The 17440-nt window shown below is 35.3% G+C and overlaps 1 protein-coding gene and 1 long non-coding RNA gene across 3 annotated transcripts in view; one reads left to right on the forward strand and one right to left on the reverse strand.

Annotated features, from left to right (window-relative positions):
- The first annotated feature begins 60 nt into the window (after positions 1–60).
- LOC120357038 lies at positions 61–7149 on the forward strand. Its single transcript, XR_005574229.1, has 3 exons — positions 61–481; positions 867–916; positions 6100–7149. It is a non-coding gene; the product is annotated as an uncharacterized LOC120357038 (long non-coding RNA).
- The window catches only part of LOC105200734, an 82082-nt gene continuing 66412 nt past the window's right edge, over positions 1771–17440 (reverse strand). For both annotated transcript variants that reach the window (XM_011168423.3, XM_039446363.1), the window contains exons 3-5: positions 4739–4854; positions 3693–4023; positions 1771–3514 (exon numbers count right to left, since the gene is read on the reverse strand). In XM_011168423.3, the coding sequence (XP_011166725.1) occupies positions 3278–3514; positions 3693–4023; positions 4739–4854 (684 nt within the window). In that variant the 3' untranslated portion in view covers positions 1771–3277. The remainder of the gene's footprint in view (positions 3515–3692; positions 4024–4738; positions 4855–17440) is intronic.

Consider the following 17440-nt stretch of genomic DNA (forward strand, 5'->3'; position numbering starts at 1 on the left):
TCACAGATGTCACGTGACGTGACGTCACGCGTCGGCCATTTTTACTGTGGATGCGTTTAACTTTGGACGCTCACGCACTGTATGTACGCGCTTGTAAGCATCATTTCGTCCTTATTGTTTGTCAAATATTAAACAAGGATAAACGCTGATGCTTACAAACGCTGCGAGCGCCAAAGTGAATGCAGTCCGAAAGTGAATACGCATCGCGCCATGTTTATTTTTGATTTCCGTTGTTGGTCAAATGCTCCGTACTTTCTGCGTCTTTCAAATGCAAATTAAAGTGCGAATTGATACGCGTAAAAAGCATTTTTCTCGTGCACATTTTGCGTTTTATTCGCGTTCGTATGTGATGTATTATGCGAGCGATACCGGGAGTGCCGAATAAAGTGTCAGATGATCATTAATTATTAATGTGCGGTTCGAGAACAGCAGAACGAGATGTCAATAGAATTTCAGCGAGACGGCTCCTCGGAGCAACTCGGTAAATATATATATTATTATATCAATTTGCGTGTTTTGCACATTTTCACAACTTGAGTATAAAAATACACTTTTATTTCTAATTTAAAAATTTATAAAATGTAATATTCATATGTAAAAAGAATAATTATGATGAAATATTCTCATTAAATATGTTTAGTTTTGCTGCTGTGTTAATTTTTGCATTCTAAATTGAAAAGATATTTAAAATATTATCCAAGTTATTTTTGTGTTCAAAAACTAAGAGAATACAATAAATCTATATTATATAAAATTTGTATTACATAAAGTATTTTACTAATCTTACGTTTATAAATTAAATAAAATGGTAGCTCAATAAACAATATTTTATTTATGTTTATGAATAACATTTGATATATTTTCAGAATTAATCGAATAAGAAATGTAGTAGCAGCAACAGCAGCAACAACATTCGGTGAGTGAATTATTTAGACTTTTAGACAATCTATAACATTTAACTAAAGTAGAAGATATCAGTTACATAACTCAATGTCTATAAATTTTGTAGATATAGTGAACATTGAATTTAATATATCATTAACTGAAAAGCATGTGCATGAAGTTCAGTGCACTTTTGACAACATTAAATTTACATTAAATGTTTTTATTGTACTAGCTTGAAATTTGCTTTTGTTTCAATACATTAAATTCTGCTGTCGATTTTTAACAGTGTACATTACAGACATATACAATGAAAATTATGTGAAAACTATATTTTACATGTAATTTGTGTAAATAATAATGAGTGGATAGAAAATTTAGAGATTTATCAGAAATTGTGAAAATTATATTCCATTTTTTATTTTTTAATATATTCTTATCTTACCATATTAAAGTGGCACAAATATAGATATTAACAATTTTATAACTTAATTACTTTTTCTATATTAAGTTATCCAATTTATAATAATTTACATTACTTGTATTGTCTATATGAAAAAGATTCGTATAAAAATAATGTAAGTAATAGGTAAATAATCCATGTAGACTTAAATTCATGTAATCTTAAAATTTACAATATAACTCTGTTCCTAGTCATAAAATGGAAAAGAATTGTAGCCATTATCTTTACTATTTCTCTTATACCCATTTCCATCAATGTAGATTAATCTTGATCTCTAAGTTTAACTTACTCCATTTTTTTCCAATTCTTATTGTTAGAACTAAAGAAAGCTAAAGAGTAAATTAAACTGAGATCAAAGTTAATCTGCGTTGGTGAAAATAGGTATTAGTCGAAAGGAATCATATGTGGACAAAAATGATATTGAATCAGGTTTTATAACAAGTGTATTAATGACGTTTATGTACAATGTTTACACGGCGATACAGAAAACATGTTCGCATGTTTACGGTGTTACGTATAATACAACAAATATTATCTGGAAGTCATTTAAACTATTAGTATGGCAGTTATAATGAAGTTGATGTCAAAAGTAATTAAAAAAAGCATGTTAATGTTACGAAACATATATAGACATTGTGACATAAAACAGCAAAATTATCCTTATTTCCCGCAAAAATATGTACAACTGTGCATTAAAGATTTCTCAGAGTTAACGCACTAATATAGAGTTATTTTGCGAGTACATGTAAATTAAAAATACAACCCTCCACAAATCTGCATTGCACATCGTAGTAGTGCAAGGATTAATCAAAATTATCAATATACGGAAAAAATGAAAGAAAAAAAATTATATGAAAAAAAGAGGAGAAATATTTTAGCCATTAATATATCTTTCATTTATACGTTTATATTTCATTGATGTTGACGTGCAATGAAAATTCGCGCAGTGAAAAAGACTTAAACTAACGATTTTATATAAGTGTTTTTCCGCATTTCTTAGTCAGATATTAATAATTGTCATGGTTGTTGGCACGTTTTATTCATCTATAGTCAATGTTTCCTAAGCCAAATAGTATTAGTTTAAATAAAATATATACTTTACACCAATTTTAATTAAATAGATTTTAGTAGTACTACGATTTGCATCTTCGTTATTGAACAACAACGTGCCTCGCAGATCTAGATATAGATGCAATGAGTTAGATTCTAATTAATCGAAATATCATGTATCTTATTAGAACTCTCACAAGCTACCGGGTACATACAAATTTATAATATACACAATAAAAGTACAGAATGAAAACTGGCCGCCGCTAAAATGAAGATTAGATTTGATTACGCTAAAGTATTAAATTAATGCGCATCGAGACACACGCCTATTTTATTAAGAAATTAATGAATTATCCCAATATATTATTTTCGTGAAACATCGTTCTTTGATCGCAACATCTGGCAACTGTTACATTCGTTATGAAAGTTCTCGATTTCTGATTGAGCTTGCTACTGTAAGATCATAACTTCAAAATCGGCAAATTTTGATGAAATTTGACGAATCACGCTTACGTTTAATTCGCAAAAATTTCCTATCAAAGTGCCTGATAATAAATAGAAAAATATTTAAAATACGCTAAGAAAGATATTTGTAAATGAAGCACCAAGGAGTATAAACCGATTGATCGAACGCGCCATTCACAAAACAACGCGTTCTACCGCCCGTGGTAATGTCTAATAAATTATCGTTATGTAAATGTCATCAGAAAAATCGATGATATGATCGTTGGTAACGTTTTCATTGCGTCCGACGATTAGTAATGCTCTTCACACTCATCCCCCACGTCTCATACATAATCTCACATTCGCACGCGCATTATCCTGTCAGTCGCAACACAATTACTGCACAATGTACTGTCATTAGGACGCGAATCGACACTCTCACGTCTCAAAGTCCGACTCTTGGTCTCTTGATTGACGCTGTTTGCTCTTCGCTTTCCTCGCCTTGGTCGCCATGATTTTCTTCTTCTTCGGCTTCGGCATGATCTCGCAGCTGCAGCCACTTCGCACACTGATGTAGTCCAACGTCCATCCGGATCCGCTCACGGTGTTACTGGAAAACGCGGGAAAGTGATGGTGCTCCCTGTGGTGATGCCTTCTGTGCTCCTCCATTCCAATCTAGTTGGGAATTAGGACAATAATTAATGTCTCTCGATACATTTACTTTGATTACAGACTTCAAAATTTTTCTATAGTGATAATCGCAAGAAATGGTACTACACTCGAAGGAATACATAATCTTTTTTTAAATACTGTTCTTAATAGAATTATGATGCAATCTTGAACGTTTAGATACCTTTGATCCAGAATTCTGGATGATAGCGTACGTGTACGAGAACTTTTGCACGCATCTGGACTGGTTGCTGAACTTCCGATCGACAAACCTGCACGGTTTGCCGAGGACGTCTGGCCTGCAGGAGTACTCGAAGAACCTCTGGACGTTCTCGCCATCCCGATAGAGCTCGACGTACATGTCCGCTCGATTTCGACCGCCGACCGGTTCCACCATTTCCTCTATCGTAGGACAACAGTCGACCGGACGGCCGTCCTCGCCGCTTTCCTGACGCAGGATCATCTGCATCTCCCGATATGTCATCCGCTTGTTCGGATCCTCCAGTGGCTCTGCCCTGCGAATTGCAATGGCAAACGTTACTCCTGCTTAATTGATTCTCGTTTTTAATCGACACCATTTTCTAATCAAATGTATTTTCACTCGACTAATGTTGGTCGGGAGTGCAGGCAAATGTTACTCACGGAATACTGTCGGATTAAATTCTAATCGCGCGTACGATCGTCGTGTTAACAGGCGACTTAATGGGAAATGTATGTAAAAAATAATAAAAAGCATGCTTCGGCTACGCCGCAGTGTGTAGCCCGTTGAATTTAAATCGGATTCAACTTGCCACCGAAGGAAATGCCGATATTCCTTCCATGCCGATCACGCTAATAGCTCCTATCTAAATTACACGGTAGAATGTTGTAGCGGTTTAAAAAAGTACCGCGGGGAACATGATATTTTACTTCGTTTCATATACATTATTAACATTTTACGTACACCAGCGATAATGATTAAGATAGTGGACTTCGCGCCATTAATGAAATATAAATATCCAAATGTAACGCGCGTTTCAATCCCGTGATAAATCATTCGCAAATATCATTAAATGAGCATAATTATCGAAAACAATTCAAATGAATAAATGTACAATTTAATACAAGACGTACTATAAACTCAACAAATTAAAAAGAATTTATTTTAATTTATATTCGAATTAGATCGAGCAAATTTGAATATTTTTATTTTGTCATTTCGTCACGTTATGTGCAAAAAATTTTACTCACCAGCGAGAGATATGTCCTCTGAAAGGATGTTCCCTAGGCCTTCGAGAGGAGAAGGATAAAGTCAGATTGTTGGCGGCAGTAAGCCGCGGGCACAGGACTGCGGTCAGCCAAACCACCTGCAACGAGAATCATGAGACTGTACATACAAATTGTTTGTTCGCATATCTAATGTGAGATATTATTTTTCTTCAATTTACAAATTAGAATATGTTAACATTAAGAAACTGCCCCTTTTTGTGATTAACCTTTAACGTCACTGAAGATCTGTACGTGTAACCCCAATGAAAGTTTAGGCTAAGTTTCTTCTACGTTATTATTTTAATATTGGACTTCTGTCGTCATATATTAACATTCTAAATTCTCAAGCCAGGTGCTGTCCGGAATCAGTTCATTTTCGTCAATTTTTTTTTCGAAAACTATCTTCTTATAAATAAATCTTTTTTTTTTTAAGTATTATGACAATGACTTTTTTTAAAATCATTATATCTGTGGATTATACTCTAAATATTTAAAAAATATTAAAAATTTAAAAAGTTTTGACTTTAAGAGTAAAAAGATAATTTTTTTACGTTTCTTTTGGTTCAATAATTTACGCTGTGTTCGATTTAAAATTTAACGTAACATGAAATTCAAGACTGCTGCCAACCTTTGGCTGGAAAAATGAAGAGAGTATGCGTTTCATCGGTTGTGATTAAAGATCTCCGCAATTACAATATATATCCTTATCAACTTTTAGCTACAGACTTCTTATTAATCAAGCTTGATTTAAAGCATAATTATTACGTGCTTGTACGTATGTTATGTGATTTGCTATTTTTTATTTTTTCGAAAAGCTAAGAAAATATAATTTACATTACACTTGAATTTTTATTTAAAGATTTCAGAATCGTCAAAATCGGAAGGATGACAATCCTACATAATAACGTAGAATCGACCGGGAATTTATGAAAATTTATATTCGAGCCCGATTTCGAGAAACTGCCGGAAAACATTCCGAGAAGCGAGCAGTTATAAGTAAATAAAAAAAGTAATTTATGCCGCGCGGGCATTCCTCCCCTCCTCTCCCTCGCGCCATCTCGAGTGTCGTCGCGTTGTTATTTACATTTGATTTGTTATGGTCGCGCGCCCTACTCCACACGGACGCACACCCTGAAGTCCGCTGCACATTAAGGTACGAGCGCGTCGCGAAAAAAAAAACGTAAACAACATAAACACCTCCGCGAACGAGGCATCTCGATTATTTATTATGTTAAAAAATACAATCAACAAGACGTTCGTGGATCTGTTTTTTTAATCACTGTGTGATTTTTGTGTACCTATCGGTGCGGAGTGTACGACTAATCAATTTTGTTGTTTAACAGTTGGCAGAAGCGGATCGCCAGTCGCCCCCGAGTGGCCCGAGTGCCGGCACGGTCGCGTTTGATACCCGTTATTGATCGTGGATCAAGAAGACAATTCACCGAGAGGAGGCTCGAACGGCTCCAGCAACGGGCCCAAGGATCACCCCAAGAATGCTCCAATGCCGTGGAAGTGATCGCGAACGGCCCTCGCGAAGGAAACGAGACGAGTATCGCGGAGTGGCGCGTTTCGATAACTGCGTCGCGTCGCAAGCGTCGCCGTTGCGTCGTGTATGAGGCGGCGAGAGATATTTCGACGGGTGAAGGACGAAAAGGACGGAAAGGACGCGTGTCGAAGGTGCGTGGCGAAGAGTGCGTATCGAAAGCACGAAAGGTGAAGGAGGTAATGTGGTGAAAAGTACTTTTGGAAGTGCCTCTAACGGAGTAATGACTTCGCGAAAATTCCGCGGTATCTACGTGGCGCGCGGGGAACAGTAATGGCGGGCGGGGGGAGCAACGTCTTTTCCCGGCTAATTTCGGAGAATCTTTCGATGCCGTGGAAGTGGTCGCGGACAGCGATCGCGCCCTGGCGAATCGAAACGGATGCCGTGGACGACAATCCTAGTGAAACGAAACGGGCGTCGCGGTATGCCGCGTTTTGGTGCAGGAATTGTGTCGCGTTTTGACGGGAAGTTGTGTGTGTATGTGTGTATGTGAGATACGTAGGAAAGAAAGGACGCGTGTCGAAGTGCATATCGAAAGTACGAAGTGAGAAAAAGTAGTGTGTGATGAAAAGTGCTTGGAAGTGCCTGTAATGGAATAACGACTTCGAGAAAACTCCAAGGTGGGAACGGACGAGGGCAGCAACGTATTTTTTCCGGATGCTCGTCAAAAAGTAAGTCACAATACAAAATATATTGCCTTTGATATAAGAATTCTTCGCGATGTACGACGAATAAAATGAATTGGAGTAAATTAGAAACTACAAGTGAAATTACGCGTAGAATTTTCACTTAGAATTTATTTTAAAAATCATGATAGCAGTGGGACAACGTGGGCTTTGGCAAATTTTATTATTTTTACTTTTAATAAAATTTGGTTGAATTTTAATAAAATATAATTAAACTACTTTATTATATAAAATAATTTTACTAAATTTCAATTTTACTAAAAAATTCTTAAGAAAAGAAAATTTTCTTAAAAAAATTCTTTAAAAAATTTTTAGAATCTTTAGAATTTTTTTCTCAAGAATTTTAGTAAAATTTAAATCCATTTTATGTAATAAAATAATTTAGTTATATTTTTTTTCGAAAATTTTTAGAATTTTTTTGACCGTTACGATACTTTACTGAAATGTGACCAAACCCAATGTAAGGATTAGGAATCGATTTCATCTGATACAAAAAATTAAATTCTTATGTTGTAATATTGTAACAATTAGTGCATTTATATTCGCGTCTGATAGCGATCGAATAAATGTATTTCTATCGCAACAGGTACTGCGTGTCTTAACGCCACGAGAGCGTGCTACGTTGACGCGGCGCGACGTAAACAACTTTGTCATATCTGACAGAGACTAACGCGCATGACTCTGAAATAGCGTTTCGCGAATTGTCAGATTAGAATTGCATCAATAATAATATCGCGGCAAAGGATCGCGCGTGAGAAAGGGTACACTGGATAGGGCGTCGGAGATTGGTAGGAACGTGCAATAAAGCACGGCGTTAGTCACGCATCGCCCGAATCCGCGGCACACGTGAGCGTACGTGTAAGCTTACGTGAAGGTGAAAACATTAATTCGGCTTATAATTTTTATGCAAAACAGGCCTCACGGCGCCGCCGCCACGGCCGCTCGCCGCTCGTTAATACGAGCGTGCCTCTTTCTCGCGGTACACCACACTTTCGATTTAATTGCACCGTATAACTCGTCACCGCACAGAAAGCACCGCGGAACCTGCTTGCTTAATTCACCGAAATGAACCTAAACCCCCTTTTTTCAGAACAGAAGGATTCTCGCGCATAAGATGTGATATTTACGGTTGTTTATTGTGCCCGCGAAAAAAAAGTGATATTGATAAGAAAATACGGAACGAGCCGAAAGAGGAGATGCGAATGTATCGCAAATGGATTTTACAGCTAACTTTGAGCGAAAAAAATATCAGATCAGATTTTTATTTATAGTGGAGAGAGAAAAAGAGACTTGAATTATAGTGAATAAATCCGAATGATATGTTAGCTTGGTTTTTTTTAGATACTGGCAGGCTCTTTACTAAACCGAGAAATGTTCCCATATGTCATAATTAATAATAAGCTGTAAATAACAAATTAACTATTCCGTAATAAAATTTTTTTTTAAACTTTTATATAAATAGGAACACTTTTCAGAAATATTGAGAAAATCTACATCAATTTTCTCAAAGTTTTTCATAATATAAATTCTGAAATCTAAGTTAAAAAAAAGTTTAAGAAATGTTCTAAAAAGTTATAAAATTATATTGAAATTTTGAAAAATACTGAAATTTATGTAAAAATTCTGAAAAATTATTTGAGAAATTCTGAGAAAAATTTGCCAATCCTAGTGAACATTTTTGTTAGAATTTTCCGTATAATATACATTTTTTTCAGAATTTTTTCGAATTTGTGTATAATTTTATAACTTTTTAAAAAGTTTATTAAATATTTTGTACGAATTTGAGAATATTTTAGAATGTACATACATATATGAATAATTCCGAGGGGGAATTCACAACCCAAAATTTTGTACACCAATGCCGATTTTTGGCATTGCTGTAAAACACTGCCGACATTTTTGTACACTGCCGACAATGCTTATTGTTAGTCAATGCCTACAATGCCGTCAATCCTATATTAAAATTAAGGCAATGCCATGCAATTATGAACACTACCGCGTGCCCATTATCATACGCCAATGCCTGCACAAGAATTCTAAAGCTTTCCCGAAGTATTCAAAAATTTTTGTGCTCAACCCCATGATCGACTCTGAAGTGAGCTCACCACTCCCCAACCACTGACGACAATGCCGTCAATATTATAGGTCAGTGCTTGGAATTAGTGGCACTTTTCGAGCCGATTTCCGAGGCGACGCCTACTGTCTCCCCTCGAGCCCCTCACTCCGCTCGCGGGCCTACAGCCGAGCTGCCGGCCGCGCGTCAAATGTTGTGGCTCAGGAGCGTAGAGCGTCCCTTGTAAAAGAAATAGCCTAGGGCCTAGAACCTAGAAATAATTATTATTTTTATAAATAATTATATAAAAATTTAATATTAATGTATGTAATATATACATACAATATAAATAATTATATAAAAATTTAATATTATTGTATGTAATATATACATACAATATAATATACATATATTATAATAATATATTTCCAAAATATATAATTAAAAAATTAAAATTTGAAATTAAAATCTAAACAATAGCTTTCCACATTACCCATGAGGTACTATTGAGAATGCGTTTTTTTTTAAGTGGTTTCCCCAGTAGGCCTAATCCACTAAAAAAATAACTAATTGTAAGATAATGTAAAATGTGGTTTAGCACATCATATGTGTCTTTGGCAGACATGATGTCCTCTGCGGACAATGTTTCTTGTCAACATAATGTCTAAACACGATGTCTCCTATAGACATGATGTCGTATACAACGATTGATTACACGGGAGTCCAAAATCACTTTTCTTATTCCGCTATACTCTATGATTTTCTGGGTCGTTTACACGATTCTACTAAGGATAATATATCTACAGAAATTTTTGAAGAACTAGCTCGCATGAGTGAGGACAATGATGCATCGTTCAAAGAAGAACGTTTATCCGTTTTTATAAATTTCATTTTTGAAAAAGAACGTTCACACAAATATGTGGACCCAAACATAGAGAAAATTCGCAGACCAAAAATTTTAAGACGTGGATAACGCGATGCATCTAAAATTTTAAAAAATTCGATTCCTTTTTCTAATCGCGCTTGTAAAGTAATATCGGACTGCAAATCACAAAGTTCTTCTTGAAATTCGAGACTTTGTTCTTGGATTTGCACAGTGAGAGGATTCTCAAAAAGTATGAAATCTCTTTGTAGTATTTCAAAATCACTAAAACGCTTATTAAATTGAATGATTAAGGAATCAATTAAATTAATGTGATTTTTGAAATTACATTTTGTGTCATGTTCTTCAAAAAGAATCTGACAAGAAGGAAAAAAGTGAAAAATATTATTTTCTAGATGATTTTTAAATAATTGCAATTTTTTACGAAAAGAATCTACATGACTAAAAAATTGCGAAATGATTTGGTCTGTCTTTTGCAACTTTAGATTTAAAATATTTAATTGATTAGTTATATCAGTAATTAGGGCAAGTTCACACAACTAGTCTAAATCTTCAAAAAAATATTTAAATTCATTACATTTTTCAGGTAATTGTTCTTGCAAGAAAAGGAAGATCTCTTTTCTTATTGCAAAGAACTTTTCTGAACACTTTCCTACACTGACTGAGCCGAACTTTATAATGCAAAGGTATATCTGTATGAACAGTGTTATGTTTCTCGAGAAAATGTTGAAACTTTCGATGAGAAAGAAATTTTTGACCGCCTCAAATTACATTTATCATTTTTGTTATGAGTTGCATCACACTGTATAGTTTAACAACTTTTTCAAATAATGTCTCTTGATAAATTATACAATGAATAATAGGGAATTTTAAATTTCGTTGCTTTAATTGATCAAAGAATTTTTCAAACCTATCATTGCCCTTGCATCATCAGTTACGATAGCTGAACATTTTGAAAAATCTATTTCAAATTTTTCTAGGTTTAGCTAACAACTTTTAAAATATCAATACTCGTTTTTCCATAATAGGACACAATCTAAGAGTTTCTCGACATATGAAATTCATTTTGCACGATTCGAGCAAAAATACTTAATTGACTCACGTGTCGATTATCGGTGTTCTCTTACAGACATAATAAGCGTAAAATTCTAATAAATTTTAATTTCTTTTTCTAATAAAGAAGTAATATCATTTATTCGAAATTTAATTGTCTTGTCACTTAAAGGAATATTAGCAGCTTCAATAAATTTCCAAACTCCGTTGTTGTGATAAGGATTTCTTTACAAATTTTGCTTTATAAAATAATTTTGAATTTTTTGCGATAAGATTTGAAAAGCATACGATGCTATAAGTTAGTAAGAACTTTTACCGAAAGTGTAACATTTTCGATATGAAAATCTGAACTACAACTTTCTTATTATAAATTAATTTCAATTCCTTTAATTAAATTTAATTTCTCCTCGTTCATATATTTGAATACTTATTTAAATGTTTATTTATATAATATTATTTATTAAGAATGTATTTCTTTTAACAAGAGAGAGTAGATAACCACATAAGACAGGTTTTATTACAAATAGAAGCGAAATTTTTTGCCATATCTTTATTAAAGTGTTGCATGTATCTTTGCTCATTATTGTTTAAATTAATTCACTAATTATTATCATTATCACTATTATACAAATAGCATTTTCTATCTTGTAATATGGATCTTTAAATGTTATATAGATCTTTAAATTTCCCGGCTAAACTTTTGGCGCGTACTCCTACAACGATTGATATGCAATTGTTTTATCTCCTCGACTGTTTCTTTACGATATTTCCAGTGAAACGTGCGAGTCTCACAGTCACAGTGAGATTCTCGTGTCAACCAAAACTGCTATTTGTATAATAGTGATAGTGATTTGTATAATAGTGATAGTGCTTGAAAAATGGATAGCAATCGGAGACGTGTGCAATCCTTTGATCAGGTATGGGAGGAAATTTTTTTTGCCAATATATATAATAAAACCACCTGTCTTTTATGTGGTTTTCAACCTCTTGTCGTAAAAAAATTTATAGTTTATAGACATTTTAATTCTAAACATTCAAATGAATATTCACACTATGTGGGCGAGGAAAAATCAAATGTAATTGCGGGATTAAAAGAAATGTATCTTCAAAGTCATACTCCGGATTCTCACATGGAAAATGCTACATGCTCGGTAAAAGCAGTTACAGCATCGTATGCTATTTCTAATCTTATCGCGAAAAATTCGAAACCATTTTGTGAAGGGAAATTTATAAAGGAATGTCTAATCGCTGCAGTGGAATCGTTTGGAAATTCAATGACTATTGAAGAAGCTGCTAGCATTCCTTTAAGTGACAAGACAGTTAAATCTCGAATAGGTGATATTGCTTCTTCATTAGAAACAAAATTAAAATCTTTATTAGAATCTTGTGCTTTTTTTTCATTATGTCTCGACGAGAGCACCGATATACGACATGTGAGTCAATTGAATATTTTTGCTCGAATCGTTCAAAATGATTTTTCACATGTTGAGGAGCTCTTAGATTTTGTCCCACTACATAATAGAACAACAGGTAGAGATATTTTCAATGCTGTTAATAAAACATTGCAAAAATTTGGTATCGATTTTTCTAAATGTTCAGCTATCGTTACTGATGGCGCAAAAGCAATGATTGGTTCCAAAAATGGATTTTTCGGGCAGTTAAAACAACGAGATTTAAAATTTCCTGTTATGCATTGCATAATTCACCAAGAAGCATTATGTGGGAGAGATGTTAAACTATCCACGGCAATGCAAACTTTAACAAAAATTACAAATTTAATTAAAGGTGGTAACAAATTCCTCTCCCATCGAAAGTTTCAACACTTTCTCGAGGAACATAATGCTATTTATAAAGATGTACCTTTACATTGTGAAGTTCGATGGCTCAGTGCAGGAAAATGTTTAGAGAAGTTCTTTGCAATAAGAAAAGAGATCTTCCTTTTCTTGCAAGAACAATTACCTGAAAAATGTAATGAATTTAAATATTTTTTTGAAGATTTAGACTCGTTGTGTGAACTTGCCCTAATTACTGATATAACTAATCAATTAAATATTTTAAATCTAAAGTTGCAAAAGACAGACCAAATCATTTCGCAATTTTTTAGTCATGTAGATTCTTTTCGTAAAAAATTGCAATTATTTAAAAATCATCTAGAAAATAATATTTTTCACTTTTTTCCTTCTTGTCAGATTCTTTTTGAAGAACATGACACAAAATGTAATTTCAAAAATCACATTAATTTAATTGATTCCTTAATCATTCAATTTAATAAGCGTTTTAGTGATTTTGAAATACTAAAAAGAGATTTCATACTTTTTGAGAATCCTCTCACTGTGCAAATCCAAGAACAAAGTCTCGAATTTCAAGAAGAACTTTGTGATTTGCAGTCCGATATTACTTTACAAGCGCGATTAGAAAAAGGAATCGAATTTTTTAAAATTTTAGATGCATCGCGTTATCCACGTCTTAAAATTTTTGGTCTGCGAATTTTCTCTATGTTTGGGTCCACATATTTGTGTGAACGTTCTTTTTCAAAAATGAAATTTATAAAAACGGATAAACGTTCTTCTTTGAACGATGCATCATTGTCCTCACTCATGCGAGCTAGTTCTTCAAAAATTTCTGTAGATATATTATCCTTAGTAGAATCGTGTAAACGACCCAGAAAATCATAGAGTATAGCGGAATAAGAAAAGTGATTTTGGACTCCCGTGTAATCAATCGTTGTATACGACATCATGTCTATAGGAGACATCGTGTTTAGACATTATGTTGACAAGAAACATTGTCCGCAGAGGACATCATGTCTGCCAAAGACACATATGATGTGCTAAACCACATTTTACATTATCTTACAATTAGTTATTTTTTTAGTGGATTAGGCCTACTGGGGAAACCACTTAAAAAAAAACGCATTCTCAATAGTACCTCATGGGTAATGTGGAAAGCTATTGTTTAGATTTTAATTTCAAATTTTAATTTTTTAATTATATATTTTGGAAATATATTATTATAATATATGTATATTATATTGTATGTATATATTACATACAATAATATTAAATTTTTATATAATTATTTATATTGTATGTATATATTACATACATTAATATTAAATTTTTATATAATTATTTATAAAAATAATAATTATTTCTAGGTTCTAGGCCCTAGGCTATTTCTTTTACAAGGGACGCTCTACGCTCCTGAGCCACAACATTTGACGTGCGGCCGGCAGCTCGGCTGTAGGCCCGCGAGCGGAGTGAGGGGCTCGAGGGGAGACAGTAGGCGTCGCCTCGGAAATCGGCTCGAAAAGTGCCACTAATTCCGAGCACTGTTATAGGTCACTGCTTACTTTTTTCGGCAGTCCACTGCCGAAATTTTGTACACCAATGCCGGCTGTGAATTTCCCCTCGAATAATTCTGACAAAAGATGTAGATTTTCTCAGTGATTTCTGAACTGTTCAATTCATATAAAAATTTTGAAAAAAATTTTCGCCAGACTTATCGTAGTCCAGATGCACTATTAAAATTAAAGATGAAGATGTCGAAAATAATGAGGTGCCAAATATATCTTAAGTCATTTCTCAAGTTTCTTAAGTCATTTTTCAGAATTTTTATGTAAATTTCAGAATCCTTCAAAATTTCTATATAATTTTGTAACTTTAGAAAATTTCTTAGATATGACGTATGACATATATAGATTTGGAATACTTTTCGATTTAGTTCAAAGACTGCGAAGATTTAGGAAAGAAAAATTTCAACTAATATCGTTTGGAATATATTCATTACCGACGACACTTTTGTTGTTCACATAATTACGAAACACTATCGAAGGGTCAAACGAAAGCTTCTCGAGGAGGCTTATGTGAAGGAGACAACGCCGACGTTTAATTAAGCCATCGTTCCTGCGGGTGAACGGTTAACTAAGCGCCTCCCCATATACGAAGAACTCGTATGGGCCAGAAGACCGCGCGTTGGGATTAAACGGATATTCACACACGCGAGACCACACATCGCGCTCTCCGCGATCCTTATCGGATTCTTGCATCAGCCGAACGGAGAAGGAATTCTCTCACTATAGCAGCGCGACTTTAATCGTATAGAGATGTAGCCGGTGGCGCGGTGGCGTACATTGCGGCATAACTTAATGACACTTAGCGTTAATTGCTCGCTAAATCGAAATGCCAAACGATTATTGCTCCACCGCGGCCAAATTGCATGATCGTATACGCGAGCGAGAGCGCCAACGAGAGGATCCAGTTATTAACATTTGTATTGAGATTGGATAAGTAACCGGCGCGCGTGCAATAAACTGCATACTAACGCACGATGGAAATTATCTCTCGCACACGGACGCGAGATTTCACGGCGCGACGCTCCTAAAGAAACGTTAAGTTAAAGCCTCGCGTTTGCCCGGCGCCCGGGCCATGAGAAAACGTCAATTAGCGCGTCCGCGGATTCTCCTCCTGCCCCTTGCGATAATCGAAACGGTCGTCGTGGCCGAGCGCGAGAAACGCATTCGCGAAAGTCGAAATTGACCGGTCGTTTCTCGGCTTCCTTGAGAGAGTAACGAGATAATCCCGGATATATTTTGGCGGACGCACACTTTCGTAATCCCCTTCGCTCCAGTCCCGGGCAATCATCGTTCGCCTTGGCAATTTTTAACTAATGACAGTCCGACACTTCGCCACTGCCCGCCCCGATCATTATCAATCCTGCGAATAAAGATTTACCGCCGTGGCTGTCCGCGCCGCGTAAAAGCCGCATGAGCTACGACACTTGGATGGCAAACTCGTTCTACATTTACGAGTATTGCATCACACGTATACGGAAGATTCGTGATTATCGATCGCCGGACGAAAATACGTGCCGTTCCATTATAAGTCACCGCGTGACGGTAAAATTGAGCGAGGACGACGTTTTTATGGCTTCTTTACGTTCTCCGCTTCTCTATCTCTTTCGTTTGAGTAAATGTAATTTATGTACATTTTAATTCTTCCTTACTTGAATTGCGAATTTGCCAGATTGCACTTCACAGATTTGCATCAATTAGTAATAATTATTAATAAGATTCTTAATCGTTGAAATATATCTAGTAAATTTTCGGGAAAGGCTAATATCGTATAACTACTAGAGATGCATCACATGTACGTATCATGTGCAATTAATTACGAGTGTATTAATTACCCTGATACCGTTCTGATAGTGCCAATTACACTAATGACATCTAATTTCAAAAGTTACTTAAAACTTGCTCAAAGTAGCGATAAAGTAACTCTTTCCTTCCCTTATATTCCTAGCATTAATCTTCGCCGTTACGGTGTATCTCAACGGAGGACGAAGTATCGTCCCTCCCACGTGGAAGCAATGGAAAATAATTTGTGATGCAATTAGAGTCCCATAACGCATTGGCGATGACGCTACATACCGGGCCGACGGGCCCACCGGGGGCCCGACTAGTTCTCCGCTTCGTATCTCATGCCTCCTGGAATGCACTCGAGGTCCCGCGATATGCCTGCATCTACGATATATCCCGGGTATACCGATAACGTTCGAGGAACCCCGAGAAGACCGGTATCGTGAGGACGCGGTTTATCGGCCGACGATGTTTATGTCTCCGCGCGCGCGCGCCACGTGGGTCGCACAGTGCTCGCTTCGGATCCTATTCTCTCTTCCTGTCGCGAGTCACCGCCCCGAAAAATCGATGACGATCGATCTCTCGCCACGTGTACACGTGCAAATCATCATCGGCGATTGACGATACGAGTGTGTATTCGTGTCATCTCGAAGTACGTGTTTAGGCGCTCGTAAGATTCTTGGAAGAGAACGTGCCGGAAGGACATGTCACGCGATGAAATTGCGTCAGCAGAGAATTTCGATTGAAATTTCGAAGAGATAAATTTCAGGGAATTTGGTTTGCGTTACGTATTTCAGGCTCAATTTTATTATATAATTTAAGCTGTACTGAAAAAAAGTGTTTGCTAATAGTTAACAAGTATCGAGTGAAATGCCAATCTTAGTACAAATGTTAATAACTGGATCCTCTCGTTAGCGCTCGCATATGCGATCGTGCAATTTGACCGTGGTGGAGCAATAAATTTGGCATTTCGATTTAGCGAGCGATTAACGCTAAGTGTCATTTTAAATATCTGATTAATATAATCAAAAAGAATTTCACTTTCTTAAATATTTAGTTAATATAAATTTAGTTATTGCTTATTATCAAAATCTTTTTTCAGTGTATCTTTACACGGAAAGAACGATTTTGATAAAGTACCTAAAAATTCAACTAGATAGAGATCTGAAGGTAATTTTACACCATCCAAATAATTATGTGAGATACTCAAACCGATTGCGCGCTAGAGTGTCAAAATTTGTTGCAGCATTGCTCGTCATCCAATAAAATTATTTTCAGATCTGTATCTAGCTAAATTTTTATGTACTTGAGTAAAAACCGTTTTGTGTG

This window comes from Solenopsis invicta, chromosome 2, assembly GCF_016802725.1.
Source record: "Solenopsis invicta isolate M01_SB chromosome 2, UNIL_Sinv_3.0, whole genome shotgun sequence".
Lineage (NCBI taxonomy): Eukaryota > Metazoa > Arthropoda > Insecta > Hymenoptera > Formicidae > Solenopsis > Solenopsis invicta.